The 19,353-nt window shown below is 50.3% G+C and overlaps 1 protein-coding gene across 6 annotated transcripts; it reads right to left on the bottom strand.

The window, feature by feature from the left end:
• Window positions 1–26: 26 nt before the first annotated feature.
• Mical1 (microtubule associated monooxygenase, calponin and LIM domain containing 1) lies at window positions 27–12,760 on the bottom strand. Of its 6 annotated transcripts, none has more exons than XM_027402202.2 (25): window positions 12,532–12,760; window positions 11,137–12,249; window positions 9,319–9,619; window positions 8,985–9,192; window positions 8,567–8,671; window positions 8,133–8,237; window positions 7,861–8,016; window positions 7,216–7,316; window positions 6,245–6,502; window positions 5,905–6,020; window positions 5,583–5,709; window positions 5,321–5,402; window positions 4,676–4,820; window positions 3,617–3,807; window positions 3,394–3,485; window positions 2,946–3,029; window positions 2,670–2,826; window positions 2,363–2,439; window positions 1,903–2,179; window positions 1,664–1,758; window positions 1,320–1,433; window positions 1,096–1,189; window positions 817–916; window positions 649–722; window positions 27–301 (listed from the first exon to the last, which is right to left on the bottom strand). In XM_027402202.2, exons 3-25 carry the CDS (start codon window positions 9,574–9,576, stop codon window positions 153–155), a joined length of 3,165 nt encoding a protein of 1,054 aa, XP_027258003.1. In that variant the 5' UTR covers window positions 9,577–9,619; window positions 11,137–12,249; window positions 12,532–12,760; the 3' UTR covers window positions 27–152. The 6 variants fall into 6 exon arrangements, with proteins under 6 accessions (XP_027258003.1, XP_027258004.1, XP_027258002.1 ...); XM_027402203.2 differs by lacking the exon at window positions 12,532–12,760 and adding an exon at window positions 10,317–10,362 and having other exon boundaries at window positions 11,137–12,506; XM_027402201.2 differs by lacking the exon at window positions 12,532–12,760 and having other exon boundaries at window positions 11,137–12,505.
• Window positions 12,761–19,353: the final 6,593 nt, after the last annotated feature.

The raw sequence follows: 19,353 nt of genomic DNA, 5'->3' as shown, positions 1-19,353 counted from the left end.
TCCCCCTGAACACAGCACAAACCCTGTTCATGGCCATAACACGTTTATTTTCAACAACGAAGCCTCTGACTAGACAGTCCAGATGGCAGAGGTACTGCCCTTGGATGATGTCTGCTTACAGGGCAGGGAGCAGGCATAGAGCTAAGCACCTTCTAGCCCTGGGCCCCCGTTTCTGAAGCCATCTCACTGAGCCTTCGTTCCTCCTGGAAGCGGATGAGGGCATCCCGCTGGTTCACCACATCCAACAGCTTCCTCAGGACCCGGTCCTCGGACTGACGATCGGCCTCTGTCTTCAGGGTTTCTAGAGAGGAAAGAGGGCCTTAGTGAACAGGCAGGAGGAGCCTGAAGAGAGCCTTAGTGAACAGGCAGGAGGAGCCTGAAGAGAGGGTCAAGCTAACTCAGCCTGCGTGGTTTCTACAACCCAGGCTTTACTTGTTGAGACTTCAAGCTTAGGTTTGCACCTGGGGCGGTTTCCTAGGTTTCATCAGCACCAGCCCTCCTGTTAAAGGAGATACTGCACAAAAGCCAATTGCACAGCCCTGACAGAAGGGTGAGTGGAGGCTTGGTGATCACATCCTTTGGTTTCCTCCTCAACTGTCTCAGCAGGCTAAAGGCCAGAAGACCAAGGTCATGAGATAGCCCACAGACCTTCCCGATTCATGTAGCCTCGCAGCTCCTGGTCCAGCTGCCACTGTTTCTCTTCCAGGTCCAGTTCCTGAACCCTGTAGAGACCAGAGATTGCAGAAGTACAGCTAAGCAGGGCACTCACAGGGATGAGACTGGGCTCACATACTGTGTCACCACCCCCGGCCTTACGTAATCATGAGCTCAGCCTCTTCAGATACTAGGCTGTTTTTCTTCTGAATGAGTTGTAGCAGCTGCTCTAGCCAGAGTTTCTTTTGCTGTTCTGGAGAGCCTGATAATAAGGAAAAGGAATAGAAGAGCTCACAGGGTGACAGGATCCAGGGGAAACAACTTTTTATGGATGTCAGCCGTGTGGCACATCCATTGGGCCCAGGGATTGCTGAGGGCTGAACATGGTGCCAGGAGCCAGAGAGATGTCTGTGCTAGCATGCCTCTCCTGTCTTTACTCACTGCTCTGTCTCCTCAAGGCCAGCTCCAGCTTTGTGCCTTCCGTCTCCAGGTCCCGCATAGCAGCCTCAATCTCATGTAGTCTTCGCTGGATGGCCTGCGGGTTTTAAGACAGGACATCCCAGATTGCTCAAGAATAGAGCACTGATGATGCTCTGCATTCAGACAATTCAGACATTCAGACAATACCTGGCAGAGCCCTGGTAGCCTGGGGTTTTGGGGCTCACCTGGGCCTTGCAAAACCTCTTCATCTCCTCCTCTTTGGCTCGGCGCATGAGGGTTCGATACCATGTCGGGTACTTAGTCATGGTGCCTGAGTTCTTAGCAATGGTCAGTAGAGTCTGTGGGAGGGTTGGACCAGTCAGCAGAAGGCCTGGCCCCTAGTTAGGAGTGGAGGAAACTGGAAGGGTGAGAAACTGGGATGGAAGCAGGTAAACAAGATACCTAGAAGCGAGTTAGACTAGGTGAGAAGACATTCCAAGCGGAGAATGCAGGCTATTGGTGCTTCTATGGTGGGGGTTGAAAATACCTGGCAGATGCCTCCTAGCTTGGCAGAGTAGCCGCCCCTTACCTGCTCTAAGTCTGGCTCCAAAGGCATTTCTTCCTCTTCCTCCTCCTCTTCCTCACTGGAAAAGGGACTTTCTTCCACCTCTGTGGCCTCAGGAACTGAGCAGGGGAGAAGTAGGTATATCATGGGAATCCAGTGGCCCATGTTTCTATTTCCCAGAATCTGAATGGCAGAAATTCGAGTCTCCCTCCCCCTCCTCCTGCAGCCTCCCAGATGAGCACATCTGCAGCAAGAGTACCTACCTTGTGGCGCTTGGACTGGCACACCCCAACCCACAAAACTGCCCTCCAGAGCCTGGCGGGCCAAGGCAGAGCAGCTTCGTGGGGGCTTGGGTGGAGGCTCTGTTCCTGGGTCAGGGATAATGGCCAAGGAGGACAGCCGCAGGCGTTCTAAACTGGAGAGGCGGATCAGCCGACGGGTAGGCTGGCTGGGGCTTGGGACAGGGCTGACCCTCTCCACAGGAGATACAGGAGGTGAGGGGCCTGGCTGCATGCTGTGGTCATCTGGTGTAGGGAGCTCCTGGAAAAGCCACCATATGGTCTGGTCATGACTGCATCTAGTGGACATTGTCAGGCAGTGCTCTGGATAGCAGTATCCTTCAGTGGAGGACAGCATCCATTTACTGCCAGCAAAGTCCACTGATCTGGGGAGACCTGCCTCTTCCCACAGCCCATCACACACAGAAGGACTTTTGTTTTGAACCTGGTTCTCTGGACTTCCATCGCTGTCAGCCTCCTTTTGGCCCTCCTGGGGCAGGTGCTGGAGACAGTAGAAATGTCCTGAGAAGGGTAGAAGAGGCCAGGCATCAGCCCACTGCCCAGATACTCAGAGGGAAGGTGGAGGCCGCAAGACTGGGATTTGTTAGGACTCCACACCTAAAGCTTTGGAGGAATTGGGAACCTGTTGCCACCTATTGTCCAGCCCTCTCCCTCCTCCCCACCTCCAAGCTCCTTGACCTGAAGAAAGCACCAAGTCTGAAATCCCTGTAGCGTCTCCCAGGCCCACCTACCATCTCCTGGATGTTGCCTATAGCCACCTGGCCACAATGTGACCTCACAGGTATGGCAGCGGAAGCAGCCCCGGTGGAAGAAATGGCCATCCACACAGAAGCGTTCCAGGATGTAGAGGTGTTTCCCACAAAGTTCACACAAATCCTCTGCCCCAGCCTGCACAGAACCCCAGGATACAGGATCAGCTGGACCCAGAGCCAGCTGCCAAGGCCTTCCATCCCCCATAGCCCTTCCTCACCCTTGTAGGCTTTTGCAAACAGGGCTCTAGATCTTACCTCCTGGTGTTCAGATGGCAGTGATGGGGGTACACTGGGCTCAGAGACAGGGGGCTCCTCAGTACGTGGAGTCTCAGCCTCTACCTAGGAGGGAATGAATGCCCAGGAATGCGAGCAGGGGAGTAGGTGTGGGCAGAAAGAAAAGGCTGGAAGGGAAGGAAAGGGAGTAAGACTAGACAGGGAAACGAGCTATAGAACTGGCGCTGGAGGGCAAGTCACGGGAAATAGGGCCGAGCAGAGAGAGAGTGCTGGCCTGTCCTACCCTATGTCTGCATTTACCTGCAAGGGAAGTTCTTGCCACTAGCATCCTCCCTACAACAAGTCCTACAGCTGTGGCCATAATGTGAGTCCAGCTCTCCCCTCCCCTCATGTAGAGTGTATTCTCTCCTATCCCTGGAACCTCACTGGGCACCCCTTCTCCAGCCTCAACCCTGCTTAGACTCCTCACCTTGGCCCGGGTCCGTTGTAGGGTCCTCTGCAGTTTACCAAGGAAAAGTATAGCATTGGGGGTCCCAGAAGGAGCCTGGCTGACAGGGCCTGCTGAAGAGTTGGGTGTCAGCACTACTACCTTTATATAGCCACCTTCTGCCTGAGGTGGGCCCTTTGATGGGCTTTTCTCTCCTGCTCCTGCTCTTGCCCTTGCCCTGTCCTGCCCACCTGCCCTCACTCACCTGAGCTGTGGGGCATGTTCTTGAAGGCACTGTGGAAGTGGCTGAGGTAGGCAATGAGGCCCAGTGGGTCACTGCCTACCACTACTGCCTGTGCGGATAGCACTGGGGTGACGCCCAGCTCTTGTTCTGCTACCTTCAGTGCCCAGGCGGTGGCTTCTAGAGCTCCCATGCCCTGCAGCTCTGAGGGTTCCCTGTGGAGCACCAGATGAGATGCCAATGAGAGATCCAGACCTGGCTCCATTGAGGGGGCAGGGAGGGAAGTTAAGACCAGAAGGAGACAAGAAATAGCAAAGGCATGAAGGCTGGTTTGTTGGTGGTTATGTACCACCATGTCATTTTTTGTGTAGTTTGTTTTCCCCCACCCTGCCCCTGTTCCTTTGGACAGGCTCCTTGGCCACATGTTGTACATATATACCTGAGGCAGCCCCTCTTTGTCTTAAGGAAGCTGGCCACTCAGCCCCCTGCCCACAGGGAAGGAGTATTCCTGTGGTAGCACTCCAGGAAACCCAGCTGTCTGATCCTGGCAGCCCAGGAGCATCAGGGAAGGCCTGGCTTTGGGGAAGGCAGTTGATTTGGGAAGATGAGAGGGGATTCTGGGAGGTCTGGATTGGTACTGTGTGGCTAAGATGGGCCTCAAAATCACAGTGATCTGCCTGCTTTTCCTTCCAAAGTGCTTTGATTATAGTTGCATGCTATCACACCTAACAGTAGAGAGTGGGTTGTGGGTGTGGGGGTGTAGGGTTGTGTGTGTGGGGTGTTTATGTGGGTGTAGGGGTGTGTGGGGGTTTGAACCAGGGTTTCACTCATGCTAAGCAAGCGTGCCCTACCACTGCACTCCCTCCCAGTCTTCCATGGCTTCTGACTTTTCTATCTGGATGCAGTGGATTCTAGAAGATTCTGCCAGGCTGGTGAGCAGGCCAGGCCGGAACACCACCTCTGGGAGGTGAAGTGACAGGTGCAGCTGTGACTTGGTGGACTGCCATCTCCTGCACAGCATCATCTTAGCATGCAGAAGAGGGGAGGCACAGGAGAGAGGTACAGGAGAGAGGCACGACTCACAGCAGGCCAGGCTGTAGGCGGTGCACCAGGGCACACAGAGCTCGTCCATCAGCCCAGGAGGAAGAAAAGTCCGTGACATGGACTCCAGGAAACCCAGCTGTCTGCTTCTGGCACCAGCGCAGGAGCTCCTCAGTGCCTGCTGACCCTAGGAGAAAATTGTGCTATACCCAAGGCCCACACTTGCTGCTGAGCATGTAAGAACCTGGCAGTCAGACTAATGGTCAAGCCTAGCAGCACCTCCTTCTTCCCCATTCTATTTAAAAAAATCCCTTCTTAACACACAGTAGGGCAACAAAGAGCAACCAAGATAGCCACATAAAAGCCAGAGGGGTAAACAGGTAGGATGGCTCAGGCTCAAAGAATAGGTGGCTTGGCTTTACACGCAGTGCTGGCTGGAAGCAGTTGGCAGAACAGCTGGAACAGTTTGGCACAGCTGCAGCTGCTCAGCACTGCTGGTGCCATGGTGGCGGAAACTACTGAGCTGCTTCCATACTGGCACATAGCTGCTACCCAAGCTCTGCAGCCCCTCCAACCCACCCCACCGAACCCCAAACCATTCACAAAACAAGCTTCCTCATGCAGTACAGGGCTCTGCAGCCACTGCAGCATGCTGACTGCCTCCTGGCTGTTGGAAGGCCTGCTCACCTGTGGCTGCCTTCCCTGAGTCGGTCTTGTCACCCTTCCTCTGCACATGCTCCTTGTCCACCACGTCATACAGGTCTTGTACCTAAAGCAGCAGCTTCTCAATTTCAAGGCAGATGACCACCTGCCCCATCAGTCGAGGGGGAGGAGTCTGCCTATGGTAGGAGACACCCCCCCCCCCCGCAGCAACTGAATAGGGCAAACCTCACATGGGAAAGGAGTTGGTTTGGGAAGATGGGTGGTAGGGCAGGGTGGAGAGTCTTACCTGATTGGGGGTTACAGCCCGGAGGTTCAGGTTGGGGTATCGGGTGGCAGGGTCCAACCCATACTGGGCTACATTTCGATGCATATTCTCTGGGGACGTTTGTGACAGAAGCTGGTACAAGCTCTCACTAGGGGTGGTGGTGGAAGGTAGTGGCACAAACACGAGGGAAGCTGTCAGCACCCACCATCCTCAAGAACTGCCAGGTCTTTCTTATAGTCCCATGCCTCCATCCGTTCCTTTAGTATATCCTGCTCGGTCTTCCTGACCCTTGTCCCAAATCATGTCTGCCCTGCCCGCACTAGTCTCAGAACCCAAGCCTCACCGTTCAGCTAGCACCTCTAGAGGCCCAGCACCCTTTGCCCACTGCTTCACCATCCAGGCTGCATCGAAGGCTGCCAAAAAGCCCCGGGCCACTCCAGTGCCCAGAGGCCAGAAGGGCTGCAGGGTATTAAGAATAGGAAAGAACTCAATGAAAATTCAATGGGTATGTTCCAAGTCTAGGGATCCCAAGGTTTGGGGGAAAGTCCTTTTTCCACCCCCTCCCCACAGCTTTCACCTCCACTAAGTAGCCCCTAAGCTCCTCCCCAAAACAGACTTTATACACCACCATAAGAGAGCTTCCTCATTAGTCATGGGACCCCTATACCTCCTGAAATGCTCACCTCCACCAGACAGTCTCCCACCAGCCCCAGCAGTAGGCGGGCACCATGCTTTTCTTGCACACGCGCAGAACTCTCTGCCCGCATCATGCTTGTGAAGTCAAAGGCAGCCACATCTGGCCGCCCACGGGCATCCCGAGCAAACTCCAGGTTCCCAAGCTTGCCATGTGTGGCAAAATCAGCAGCTGCCCTGGCAAAGCGCTGCAGAGCCTCAGGTACCACATTGGCACTGCCCAGCAGCTGATCAGTCTCTGGCAAGTCCTATACGGCCAAGAGATCAGAACCTGAGACCTCTGGGAGCAGAGTCACATGCCCAGCTTCACACCAGTTTACAGGTGACTGACCTACAGTACAGAAGGTACACATGCTGAGGCCTAAGAGGGGAGAGGCAGCCTAGACTACACAGCAACTGAAAGCTGGGCTGGACATAGGATTCCAGCAGCCTGCCTTTCATACTCCAGTTCCTCAAAATCCTCCCTGCTCCTGTGGGTCTGCATCCCTCCTCTGCCAGGAAGCCCAATGTCATTACTGTCATAGACTTTGTCCTGAAATCATTGAAGCCTTGGTTTGTCCAAGGCTTCAATACACATCTTACAAAGGATTTGTGCAAGCCAGGATGAGAACACGCAAAGCAAGCTCTCAGTGTGGTACTCAGTACATGGAAGGCATCTATTCCATCCATTCAGTGAGCATATATTAGGTGCTTAACCACTCAGCAGGTACCAGTCTCAGTCCTGGGAATTAACAGCCAGTAAGAGGAAGAGACAAAAATCCTCCCGTCCTGGAGCTCACATGTGTAGCACCATATCTATAAGTTTAGCCCAGAGTAGGATTCCTACCGCCACATATATGCAGGGAGCAAGAACGTGTCAAAGTGGAGTTACTGCCTGGGCAGAGGCAGGAGAGGATGGGACATCCATATCCGGGAATAGACTGCCCGGCCCAGCCTTCTCCTGCCTGGGTCCAGGCGGTACCTGGAGCAGCACCCCCAGCCTCAGCAGGCATTGCTTCTTGGCTGTCATCACAAAATAGTGAGTATCATCCTTGTAGTACACAATGTTCTCCAGATCAATCCCTGGGGGAACAAAGCAGAGGCCAGGTGAGTCTTAAGTGACTCTGCATAGATGACCTCTCGAAACACCCAATCCATGGCTGATCTCAGAGCCGAAGTCACAGCTTAGGCTGCAGTGAGTGTGCTACACACAGATCTGGTAGCACCAAGAATCAAGTGTCCTGGCCTAGGAGATGTGGCAGTTTGGAGCAAAGAGGGAAACAGGAGGAGTGACAGCTGGAAGGCCTGCATCACTTGGTCATGTGGCAGCATAAAGCCAAAGTAAACATGGCATCCTCTTGAATGCCATTTCCGTTTCCAACTTACATCATTCTTATACTCCTGCATGAAGGAGCACAAAGCAAAACACCCAGGCATTTAAGACACACTTCCAGAATTTTTCACTGAGCAGCGGCTTGGTCCCTAGAGGACAGTTCTTTCTCTTTTGCTGTTGAGACTACAAGGATGGACAAGAATGGGGTTCTGTGGACCAAGGGCAGGTGTAACAGGCAAGTGGGAAACACCCCATAGAACAGCAAGGGGAGGGACTTCGAGGGTGGGCTCTGACCTGTGGCTTTGAGAAGGCTCTGGAAGAATTTTTGGTTGTAGATCCGGGCTACACCACTGATTTCTGGCACCTGTGTCTCCTCCACTGTACGCCCATTCACAAAGTTGACTGTAATGCCAATAGCCAGTTTGCCACGCATCTCTCGGATGGTGAAGCCTAGTGGAAGGGAGTGGTGGGGATGACACTTCTAGGAAGGCTTATTGGAGCCTAGGATGCTGGTATTTATTTATTTATTAACTTATTTGTTATTTTTGAGGAAAAGGATCACTCACCTTCAGGGACAAATTTACCCCCTGCAGCTGAGATGAGGACATCAAATTCATAGTTGGCCAGTTGGGCTGGGGGACTGGGCTGGAACTGGGCATGCCAGCCACTCCCTGGGACAGAAAGTATGAGAGCCACAAAGGTATAGAGGTGGGAGGGGCCCTAAACTCCCAGGTCAGGCTAGAGAAACAAAATTAATTTGTAAAAGACTGCACAGTCTGGAAAGCAGTGAGGGTTTGTTTATCAAATTACACCTTCGAAGCCAGTGAGTAAAGCAATGTTTTCTTCTCTTGCTATTCCATTTGCATGCTGTCTGAGGCTAGGGTTGCCCAGGCCTCACTGTCCGGAAAGAGTCAGCTGACTCCCACCCAGACCTACCTTATCATCTCCTACAGACCTCTCTTTGGTGGATAGGGGTTCCCAGAAGCACAGAAATACTTACCCTTCCTGGGAGGGGGCTGGAGGCCAGTGAAAGCAATGCCCCAGTGAATTTCCACCCCCAACAATAACGCCACCTTCAGTAGAAGTAGCTGAAGCTGTCGGATGCCTGGAAGTGGGAGACATTAGGAACAGACTCATGCCTTCCCTAGCTCTGGTGTGAGCCTGTCCAGAGCTAGAGAAGGTCTCAGAGACCACTGCACCTATCCATGGCCACACAACCCTGAAGACACCTGATAACATCTCAGCTCAGAAACCAAGCAGCTCACAGTGTCCCTTTTACAGATGTCAGATCTGGATCTTAAAGGTCACCCAGCTAAATGACTCTTGTTCACTCTGCCTCTTCTCTGGGCCCGCAGTCGCCCATTGGCCTGCCTTTAGACTCAGGTATACCCACCCGAAGGCCACCATGAAGTTCTTACTAATGTGGTCCAGGGTACCGGTACAGAAGCGCCCATAGAACTTCTTGGCCCCAAGCGCCCGAAGGTCATGGATGGTGAAGGGCCAGAGGTGCAGCACATTGTGCCGAGAGAACTTGGTACGCTTTTCCACAAGCACCACTCGGGCACCTAACAGTGCCAGCTCCACAGCAGTTCGAAGCCCACAAGGCCCAGCACCTACCACCAGGCACTGCAAACACACGACAGACAGCAGATGCAGCATCTTGCCTCCTTCTGACTCCCTGTCCGTCCCGCTCACACCCTGTCCCGCTCACACCCCTCCTGATCCCACCCCCGCCAGACTCTGGACATCTACCTTGGTGTTGGCACAGGCCTGGCCTTGCTGGTACACAGGCTGGCTTGCTCTCTTGTCCAACTTGGCCCACAGTGACTTGGCACTCCAGTAGTTGAGTTGGGCCTTGATCTTGTGGTACTGAGGTAATCCTCCTCCGGGCTCCAGTCCCAGGGCTTCACAGAGCCCCTGAAAGCTGCTCAACACATCCCGGCACAGCTGTGCCTGCACAAAGCTCTCGAAGTGGGCATGTGCTGGGTTGGTGGAGGCTGTTGAAGCCATGTAGGGCTCCTGACAAGAGGAGCAGCTGGGCCAAACCCAGTGGCTGTGCAAAGGGGAAAAGGAAAAGAGACTGGAAGGAGGGGAAAGGAAGAGGGGAGGAGCCAGCAGAGCAGGCTGGTGTCACAAGGGAGCCCAGGGCCTACCTCTGATTGGCTATGCTTCTAGCCCACTCCCATGCCAGAATCTACCTCAGAGACAGCAGCAATCTCTTATCAAGTGAAATTCGCCAAAATTGGGAATGAAAACTCAGTAGTCCTGGGTACACAAGGCACAAGGACACTAAGAAAACCTCCCATCCAGCCACCCAAGAACCATAGTGTGGGATCTCTGAGGCCCAGGGAACAGGAATTGTAGTAGGCGTTCCCTAAGTCCTGAAACTAGGGCGTGGGGGAGTTTCTCAGCTGGCTGCCGGGGTGGGAGGGTGGGAGGGTGGGAGGTGTGGGTGGAGGTTTCCCTTGTAGACTAGCACAAGAGCTAACACCGCAAAGCAACTGCAATTGCTTGACAGTCGCACGCCCAATTCCTCTGAAGTCTCTGTGAGCCAGCGCCCTTTGGCGGACTGAGCGCCACGCTGATTGTGGGATGTGCCTCTCCCCAAAGGCAAAGTTCTTTCCACGTGTTTGCCTCCTGACAAGGGGCAGCAGTCGGCCTGCGCAGGTTCCACTTCCCACCACCCAAACTACGCTCACGAATTGCCTGAGAATGTTGCGACTGTCTTGACTCGAGACCATCTGACTCACTGTGGTCAAAACACTTCCCCTGTGATCTTGTCACTGCTCCAGCAGGCTGTGAAAAGGAGCGGGGGTAGCAGCTGAGCTCGCCCCTCCCCAAGACCCTAGCATCCGCATCCAATCCACCCCTAGCCTCACTCCCATCGGCGCTCCTGCGTGCCCTCCTAGGAATCTCTAGAGACAGGCCTCTCTTTGTACCCCTTTCCTTCCCTCCAGCCCACACGCAGCTCGAGAGCTCTTGAAGGGCTTTCTCAGGCTGCTGAGACCGGAAGAGAAGAAGAGTATGGGGGATGGGTTGCTCTCGGTAGGGGAGGGGGCTGGGTGGGGTAGGTGTGGAAGCAGGGTAGGTCCTTGTAGGCTGAACTCTCATCCCCAGCAGCCCCTCCATTGCCCGCGGGGCAGGAGGAGGCAAAGGTTGCCCACCGCCGGTCGCTAGGACAAGAGTGGATAGGTCTTTAGAAAAGGCACAAGTTCCTCTTGGGAATGGGAGTCCCGCGGGTTGGAGCGTCCTCTGCTAGAGGAAGTAAAAGAGGTACCCAGCCTGGAAATACCAGCACAAAGGATGCGGCATGGGTGGAGCGTCTAAAGGGATGGGGAGCTAGCTGGACCTCGGGCAGCGGAGGCGAGGAGCTCCCAGCACTCTAGACAACGAAGTCTGCACAAAGGGGCTGGTCTGGGCAAGGCCGGCACGACCCGCTAAAGCAGCCAGGCGTGGCTCCCTAGCCTACACCAGCCCATTTCCCCTGAAGCGCTCCCCACCCCCATCCTCACCCTCACCCCCAGCCCAGCGGACCCAAGGGAGTCCAGCTGGCCCCGCTGGACTACTTACCCGGCGGTTCTGGGACTGGATGAGCCGCTTCCTGTCGGAAGGGTGTCCCAGGGCCAGGGCGGAGGAAGGGGTGGCGCAGGGAAGGCAAGGGACGTGTGGCGATAGAAGCGGGAGAGTTCCGAGGAGTTTGGACCTAAGCGCCAGCGCCGAACACAGCGGAAGGTTTATCCGCACCTCTTCACCCCGCCGTCCTCTCGGGACAGCCCTGGGTCCCGCCCACGCCTGCAGGATGGTGCTGTAGGGCGTGGTTCTGCTTATACCCGGGGCTTCTGGGGGCCTCCAAACGGTCTGGCCTGGCAGTGACAGGGAAAGCAGGGCCCCCGAGTGACCGTGCCTGAGTCTACCGCGGTGGTACCTAGCTGCAAGCCACTTCCGAGAGCTGGCAGAGGGGCTGCCGGCCTCCTGCAAGAAGTTTGTTGAAGCTGCAGGGTCTAAGAGTGGCGCCAGATGTCTGAGCTCTCTTCACCTCTCCAACCAAGGAATCCACACCCCTGGCGCCACTGACGAGCCAGTTGCGGGTCCATCTCTCCTGGGACAGGTCAGCCGGCTCCCAGGCTCAGGCTTAAGGACAAAGCTTTAAGTCCTGGTCCGCATCTTTCAACCGGGTACACAAGGGAGCCGCGCGCATGGAAGGGGTGTGTGGGAGAGATCTAGATCTTCAAGGATCAGAACTAAAGTGAAGACTCGGGAAATAGAGTGCTGAGAAACTTTGGAATCAAAGTCTTAGTATTTCCCATAGTGAAAGGAATTGTCCAAAATCAAGCAGCTTTAGTTAAAGTTAATGAAACAGCAGTTCTCATTTATTGAATGAGTGTTGACAAAATCTATTTAACTGAAGGTCAGAGGCTTCATTACCGCACAGATTAAACAGACCCAGGCAGGCCTCTCTGGATTCCAAGCTACCACTGTTAATCCATGTCTGGTATTAAACGGAAGTGAAATAATCGCTACACCAGACGTGCTTAGCTTAGGAAGAAATGGCCACATCTCTCTCCTTGATCCAGGACCATAAGGAGCTGAGGTTCAGTGGCTGTCCTTTTGTGTTTATTCTCTTTTTGCCCTGAGACAATAGGATACCCAGTAAATCCAGAACACTGGCACTCTCAGTTGCAGCTGATAAGAAGGGAGAGAGAGAGAAAAAAGAGAGAGAGAGAGGAAAATGCCAGCTTTCTCACACTCAGGAAGCAAGGGCGGCTTCTCAGCAGCCCCACTCTAGCTCTTGAATATGACATCATTTGGCTTGGAACAAATTTGCAGTGCGCCAGACACACCCATACTTAAACACACAGTGTAAAATGCTCTAAAAGGCCCACTATAAATGGGCTAGCAGGCTTTTAGTACCATCCTTTTCCCTTTCATTAGCAGAAGGACGCCAGCAACTTGCCCGCAACTTACCGGGTCTTGTTTACAGAGGCCCAGATTTCTTCAGACACTTTCAGTTGATGCTGAACAGGGTTATGTGGATGTACAAACAATAACCTGTAAAAACTGTCTGTTAAAGATCATAAAACGAGCTCTTTAGCTCTTGAAACCCTGCCGACTTCTAGTTTTCTTTGATGTTAGTTATAGACACACAGTGGAGCCACAGAGCTGTGGGGAATGCAGTGGTTTGGAATCCAGAAGGAATCTGCACCAGGCCTAGTGTGACTAGAAATCCCCAACACCACTTCACCTCTGAATGGTGGTGTTTTAGTGACTCAACTTCCTTAGTCCATTTCAGCCCTGGGTTCTTTTTATTCCATGTTGCTGATCCTCAGAAAAACGCTGAATAGAACAAGCATTTTTTTTCTTGTTAGAATCTTGAGTTATGATCCACAATTACATACTTATATGAACTAAAAGTAGTTTAGCATAGTAGTTGGCATAGTCATACAGATAGTTTGTATTGGATCAAATAGGAAAAATGACCCACACATGAAAATTCAATTTTAAAGAATCCCATTCTAATGGCTTTGGAAAAAATTGCATGAGCAGCTGCTTAGGCTACATCCTTGAGCCATCAGGGACAGGGTCCTCTTTTTTGTGTCCCCAACCATGTCTTTCTGTCTTTCTGCAGTGCCACTCTCACTTCCTTATCTCAACTCCCAACCTTTGTTCTCCTGGGCTTGGAGCCAGAAAACAAGTTTCTGAAACCCTAGGAGACATCTTTAAGCAGTCTGTAATAATGGCCTTGACCTGCAGCTCAGTGTCTTCGATCTGGTGGGCCTGGCCTATAGTCAGTACAGCCCAGACAACCACAGTCCTGATGTAAAACAGACACCCAGCCAAAGGTGCAGCATGCCTTCAAGTTTATGAGATGGTGGCTTGATGGAGACTAGAGGGCCTGGGAGGGCCTCTCCTCATTTTGACCCGAACTCTCTGAGTCAGATAGTAGCACAGACAACTTTCCAGGCTGAAGAACCATCTGCCTCTAGCCCTCAGGCAAAAAAAAGAGCAGGGTGTGTATTGGCCAATAGCTAGGTAACCAGTGTTGCGGAAGTAAGAATGCTGAAGAGGAAGCAGGGTTGGGGATTTTTTTTTTTTCTAGGTGCAGAGGGAAACTACAGGAGTTTAAGCAGAAAGGAACATGGTCATATCTGCCATAACTAAAATAATGCAATCTATCAGTTTAGCGACATTCTGCTTGTTGCTAAAGGGATAGTGGTGAAATACAATGGATTACAACCTTGTGCTGGAGAAGAGGCCTTGGTAGGGGAATTAGAAACCATAACTCGGAACCCATGGCAGAGTTTAGGCAAGGGACACAATGGGTGGTGAGGACGGGGACAGGATAGACTCAAAAGATAGCTTGAGGTAAAACTGATATGACCTGGTGATAGATGCCAAGTGGGCAGAGGGTGTGTGTGTTGCATGTGTAGAGCCTCGCTAAGAATCACTCCTGGCTTGAGGACGTAGCTCAGTTGGTAGAGTGCCTGCCTGGCATTCAAGAAGCCCCGGTTTAATTCCCAGCATTATATACAAACTGGATGTAGAGGCGTCTGCTTGTGACATCAGCACTCTGATGGTGGAAGCAGGAGAATCATAGTTTAAGGTCATCCTCCACTACATAACAAGTTCAAGGCCAGCCTGCACTGCATGAGACCCCATCACAAAATGATCACAGAAGCTAAGCACTTGCCCCTCTCTTTGGGTGAGTCTGAAGGAAACTGGCCTGCCATCCTTTCCTCCTCTTCTCTCCACACATCACTCTGTATGCTGCTTTTTCTGAAGGCAGAGAATGCTTTCACAGGCCCCTAAGTGATAAGAGATCCAGGTTTCTGTCCGAGACTCCTTTTGCTCTTCAAACACCAGAAGTCACTTAATTGCGTAATTTTAAAATGTGGCTTTTCTCTAATTCAGCCTGATGCAGTTTCAGCTGAACTTTCATTTAACAGGGTAGAGTAATATGGAGTTGGCTGCACCTGGTGTTGTACACCTGCAATCCCAGAACTTGGTAGGTAGAGACAGGTGGATCAGAAGATCAAGCCCACTCTGGTCTGTATGAGATCCTGACTCAACAAACCAACTAGATTAAATTCAAGAGCCAAACTATTCTTTGGGAAATTATTTTCAAATTATAAAGTGATATATCACACTTACTAAGAATTCAAAATAAAAAATCCATGCCCAAGGACATAGAATCTCTGTGTTCCATGTGTGCACATGGCTTTTCTTCATCTCACACTTCACTTTACCAAAAAATTAGCACTTTTCAAGCTCAAAAACAAACAAAAACAAGCCAAGAATCCTTGCCACTGTTATCTAAATGTGGTCAAGTTTCTGTATTATATCAAAAATCTGGTTGAATGAGCCTTAGCTCAAAAATCCAACTAACATGGGACATTTCAATTGAGAATTACCTGCTCAGTAACGTCTTTGTTGCTTAACCAGGTATAATGACTTTGAGAACAAGTCCATTATGGTGACATTAGCTTCTGAGGTCACTCCTTCCCACCCCCCATGAGGCAGGCAAGGGAGAGTTTGGTTTTAGAGGTTACACAAGCAGGAACAAAGGGTTTTCTTTGAATCATGAGGATTTAGACTGAAGTTTAGAAATAGAAAATAAAAATTTAGCTTAATACTTATAAATCAAATCTGTCCTAAACTTTGGGAAAAAGAAAAAGAGTGACTCACTTACGGAGAGGCTGAGGTAGCTAAGGTACTTCCACCTTCCTAGTAACCTTCATCTACTTGGTAAATTTTGATTAATAACATAGAGTTAGTACTGGTATCATTGCAATTATGCTGATCCATTTCTGTAGGAGGGACTATAACTCTTTCTTTATGTAAGTTTGACCATGTGCCAACCTTTCAGACAAACACCCTCTCTTTTTGTCTCAATCCACTTTTGTGAATGCACTGTAATGAGATCAGTCGGGCTAAGGCCACAGCTCTGGCTTTGCCACTTTATGACTCGGTAACACATCATCTCTGGGCTTCACTGTTCTCATCTGTAAAATGGGCCTAATGATAATAATTCTGTTTACCTCATAGGAATGTCATGAAGATTAAGTAGGACTTGCTTCCATAGGCCACAGGTATGTCCTAGTTCATAGTTTCCCCTTCAGGCTTGGACATCTCTTTCAGATGACTTTAGGGTTTAATTGGAATAGACATAGTTAGGATGTGATATTAGTAGATTATTATATCTTCTTGTAATTCACCTTTATGATTGTTAATTATAGATAATTTACACTGTTAAGTTTTAATCCTCTTTAGACTAAAAGGGGAATTGTAGGGGGAATCCTATTTAGAGGTAATGCTGACCATGCCCTCTTGGGGCTGGCCACAGGTAATGATAATCATGCCTGCTTGGGGCTGGACACAAGTGTCGCTGACCATGCCTTCTTGGGTGTGGTGACAGTGATGTGGGAAAGGTTTAAGTAGTTAGGGGCATGCACATGGGCCCCTTCTCTCACTCCCTGCTACCTGACTAAGTGGAATTGTATGAGTACTATTTCTTAATAAACTACCTGTTTATCAATCTAAATCTGACTCCACATTGTGATCAGCAATACCACTGCCTCTAAATAGGACTGCACTTGGAAACAGGACCTTTCAAGAGTTAGTGAAGTTACAAATTAGGTTTAGTGTGGGCTAATGCACTGTGTCCGATGACTCTATGGAAGGTGGGAGACTCGACACAGACAGAGGGAAGAGCATGGAAGACCCAGGAAGCAAGCAACAAGCCAGGGAAAGAGGCCTCAGAGAAAAGCCAGCTCTCTGCCAACTCAAGGTCCTATTTCTAACCAGAGTTGTAATCAAATAAATCCATGCTGCTGAAGAAGCAGTACCTATTATGGCACAGCCTGATGGGATAAGAGTCCCCAAGTCCCCAAACCACATGGTGCCTTATGAATCCTGGTTTTGGTTTTTAAGACCTGATCTCATGTAGCTCAGGCTGTCTTCATACCATGTAGCCAAAGCATTAATTCCTGACCCTCCTGTCTTTACCTCCTCATGCTCAGATGACAGGCCTGCCACCCACATGCCACTGCATCCCAAAGTTTTGAGAAGCAGTGTGGTGGGAGGAAGGCCTACCATCCAGCTTCCCTCAAGGCCCAGTAGATGCCCTGTGGGGCAGATCATACTCCAGTTTATGTAAGCTCATATGTAAGCATCTATAATGAGAACCTGACTTGGTCATTTAACCTATCACTCAAAGCATCTAAAACCAAAGACCCAAATGGAGAAAACAAAAAGGAGAGGCAGGACATTTCAAGAAACACTAGGCAAGCACATGACTGATGTTTTCACAATAAGCTTTCCCAAAGCCAAAGATTCATTTTCTTTCCTTCCTTCCTTCCTTCCTTCCTTCCTTCCTTCCTTCCTTCCTTCCTTCCTTCCTTCCTCCCTCCCTCCCTCCTCCCTCCTCTCTCCCTCCCTCCCTCCCTTCCTTCCTTTCTTGTTTTTTGAGTCAGGGTTTCTCTATAGTTTTGGAGCTTGTCCTGGAACTCGCTCTGTAGACCAGGCTGGCCTCAAACTTACAGAGATCTGCCTGACTCTGCTGGGATTAAGGGCATGTGCCACCACCACCTGGCTCAAAGATTCATTTTCCAAGCAAGGTTGCCTGCACTAGACCCCAAAATTAATATCCTAGTCCTAGAACTGCACTTCAAAACATTTTTAAAATTGCACATTTAATACAAAATGAACCCTGAAATATGACCCTGGCTGTGTCATCTTTCAAGGACTTTGAGAAACACTTTCATGTCTGTTTCATTTGGGTATAGAAGTCACTGAGTTTGGACAGGAGAGATGGCTCAAGAGTTAAGAGCACTTGCTTAACAGAGGACCCAAGTTCAGTTCCCAGCACCCACATGGTGTTTCACAACCACCACCAATTGCAGTTCCAAGGGATCTGACACCCTCTTCTGACCTGAGGGCACCAGGCACACACATGGTACACAGACCATACGTGCTGGCAAAACACTTATTATGATGGCTATTTTTGGTTGTCAACTTGACTACATCTAGAATGAACTACAATCCAGAAATGGAGGGGCACACCTGTGAGATTATTTTTGCTTGGTTTGGAGTGGTTTGGTTTCTAGTCTGGACCTTTGAGGCAGGAAGCCATACGCCTTTGATCTGCATCTTGAGGCAGAAAGAGGTAGGGAGACACCCTAGCCCTGCCCCAGGTACCCCGGACAGATGTGCGGGGACACGCCCGTGAGGGCGGGGTGAGGGGAAGTCTGAGATGATGTAGAAGGAGGTTCAAAAAGAGCAGGGCTCACGTGGAAAGCTCCTTCTCTCTGGCCACGCTAGCTTGCTACCTGTGGGCTCGCTCTGGCTTGCGTTTTGGACTGGTGTTTACCTGAATAAAGAAGTCTTAGCCTCACGGACTACAGTTCATGTTTGAGCGCACACGGCAACCTCAAGCAACAGAAAGACACACCTTTAATCTGGGCCCCACCTTCTGCTGGAAGCCTATATAAGGACATGGAAGAAGGAAGCTTTAGCTCTTCACCTGCTTGCTCTATCGAGCAAGTCCATTCCTTCACTGGCATTAGAGCCTACTTCTCTGAGATTCTGATGCACACTGAAGACCAGCTGAGACATCCAGCCTTGTGGACTGAGCAACTTCTGGATTCTTGAACCTTCCATTCATAGCCTGCCATTATTGGATTAGTAGGGAGTACCATCTATGTATGTATGTATGTATGTTATGTATGTATGCATGCATCTATCAATCTATCTCTATCTCTCTACATACACATATATACATTCTGTAAGTTCTGTGATGGGGGAGGTCCTTCTGTGTATGTTTGTCTTATTGGTTGACTGTTGGCCAATAGGAAAGCAAGATAGGTGGGACTAGGAGTCAAGGAAGATTCTGGGAAATGTAGTAAAAAGATAGGAAGGAAGTGACATAGCAGGCAGACTCAGAATATAAGTAGGGACAAACAGGAAATCGTCCTCTTGCTCTTCCTCTTGCTCTCTCTGTGGAGCTGCCATGTGAGCCCAGGAAGACAGGATGCCTCCCCCCAGTGTCCTCCATAAGATAAGTCTTATGATTATGGTTGATAATTAAGACTGAGCTAGCAGATGAGAGATCCTAGTCTTTGGCTAAGCAGCATTTGTACCTAATATAAGTCTCTGTGTGATATTTGGGGCCCTAACACGGTGGGCAGAACTCCAGTGGCTGGCGAAAAGTGCCCACATGGTGGCAGGGCTTGGGTAGCTTCGGCAGAAAGATTTATTGTTACAGTTCTGCTAATCTAGAGAGCCCTGACTTACAAACTTATAAACATAAAAATAATTTTTTAAAAAAGTGTCTTTTAAAAAAAAGCCACTGTGTTAAAAAGGAGCTTCATCCCAAGGTACAGAATGTGTATTGTGGACACACAGAGAGCTAGGGCAAGCAAACCATCACTTTCTGATTCTCCCTTGACAGCTGGTCAGATGACATAGTCAAGGCTGGGACTGGATCCATTCTGGAAACAGTCTTGGAGGGCTTATCATGTGGCCAGATCAACCAAGAACTTTTAAACATTAGTATTTCTTTCAGTGATTGAAAAGTTGTCTGAACTATGTGATTTATGAATCTAGGTTTTTTTAACCCATAAATTGTATGATATCTAAATGCAAATTACATACTACCAGCAAACATTGTTGTCAAAATTGAGATATACAGCAAGTATGAAATACACAACCATTTTGAATCAAGGGAGGATGTAAAATCTAATTAATACACTTTAATATCCATTACACATTGAAATATATGACAGTAAATGT

This window comes from Cricetulus griseus, chromosome 2, assembly GCF_003668045.3.
Source record: "Cricetulus griseus strain 17A/GY chromosome 2, alternate assembly CriGri-PICRH-1.0, whole genome shotgun sequence".
NCBI classification, from domain to species: domain Eukaryota; kingdom Metazoa; phylum Chordata; class Mammalia; order Rodentia; family Cricetidae; genus Cricetulus; species Cricetulus griseus.
Note: the sequence above shows the minus strand (reverse complement) of the source record. Positions and strands in the feature narration are given on the sequence as shown.

What these genes read in the sequence shown, in the direction of transcription:
- Mical1 (XM_027402202.2), bottom strand. Translation starts at nt 9,576, where the DNA reads ATGGCTTCAACAGCCTCCACCAACCCAGCACATGCCCACTTCGAGAGC. An exon ending in AGGCCTGTGCCAACACCAAG is followed by an intron (nt 9,193 to 9,318) that starts GTAGATGTCCAG and finishes GTGTGTTTGCAG; the next exon opens with TGCCTGGTGGTAGGTGCTGG. An exon ending in TGCCATCTGAACACCAGGAG is followed by an intron (nt 2,827 to 2,945) that starts GTAAGATCTAGA and finishes GGTTCTGTGCAG; the next exon opens with GCTGGGGCAGAGGATTTGTG.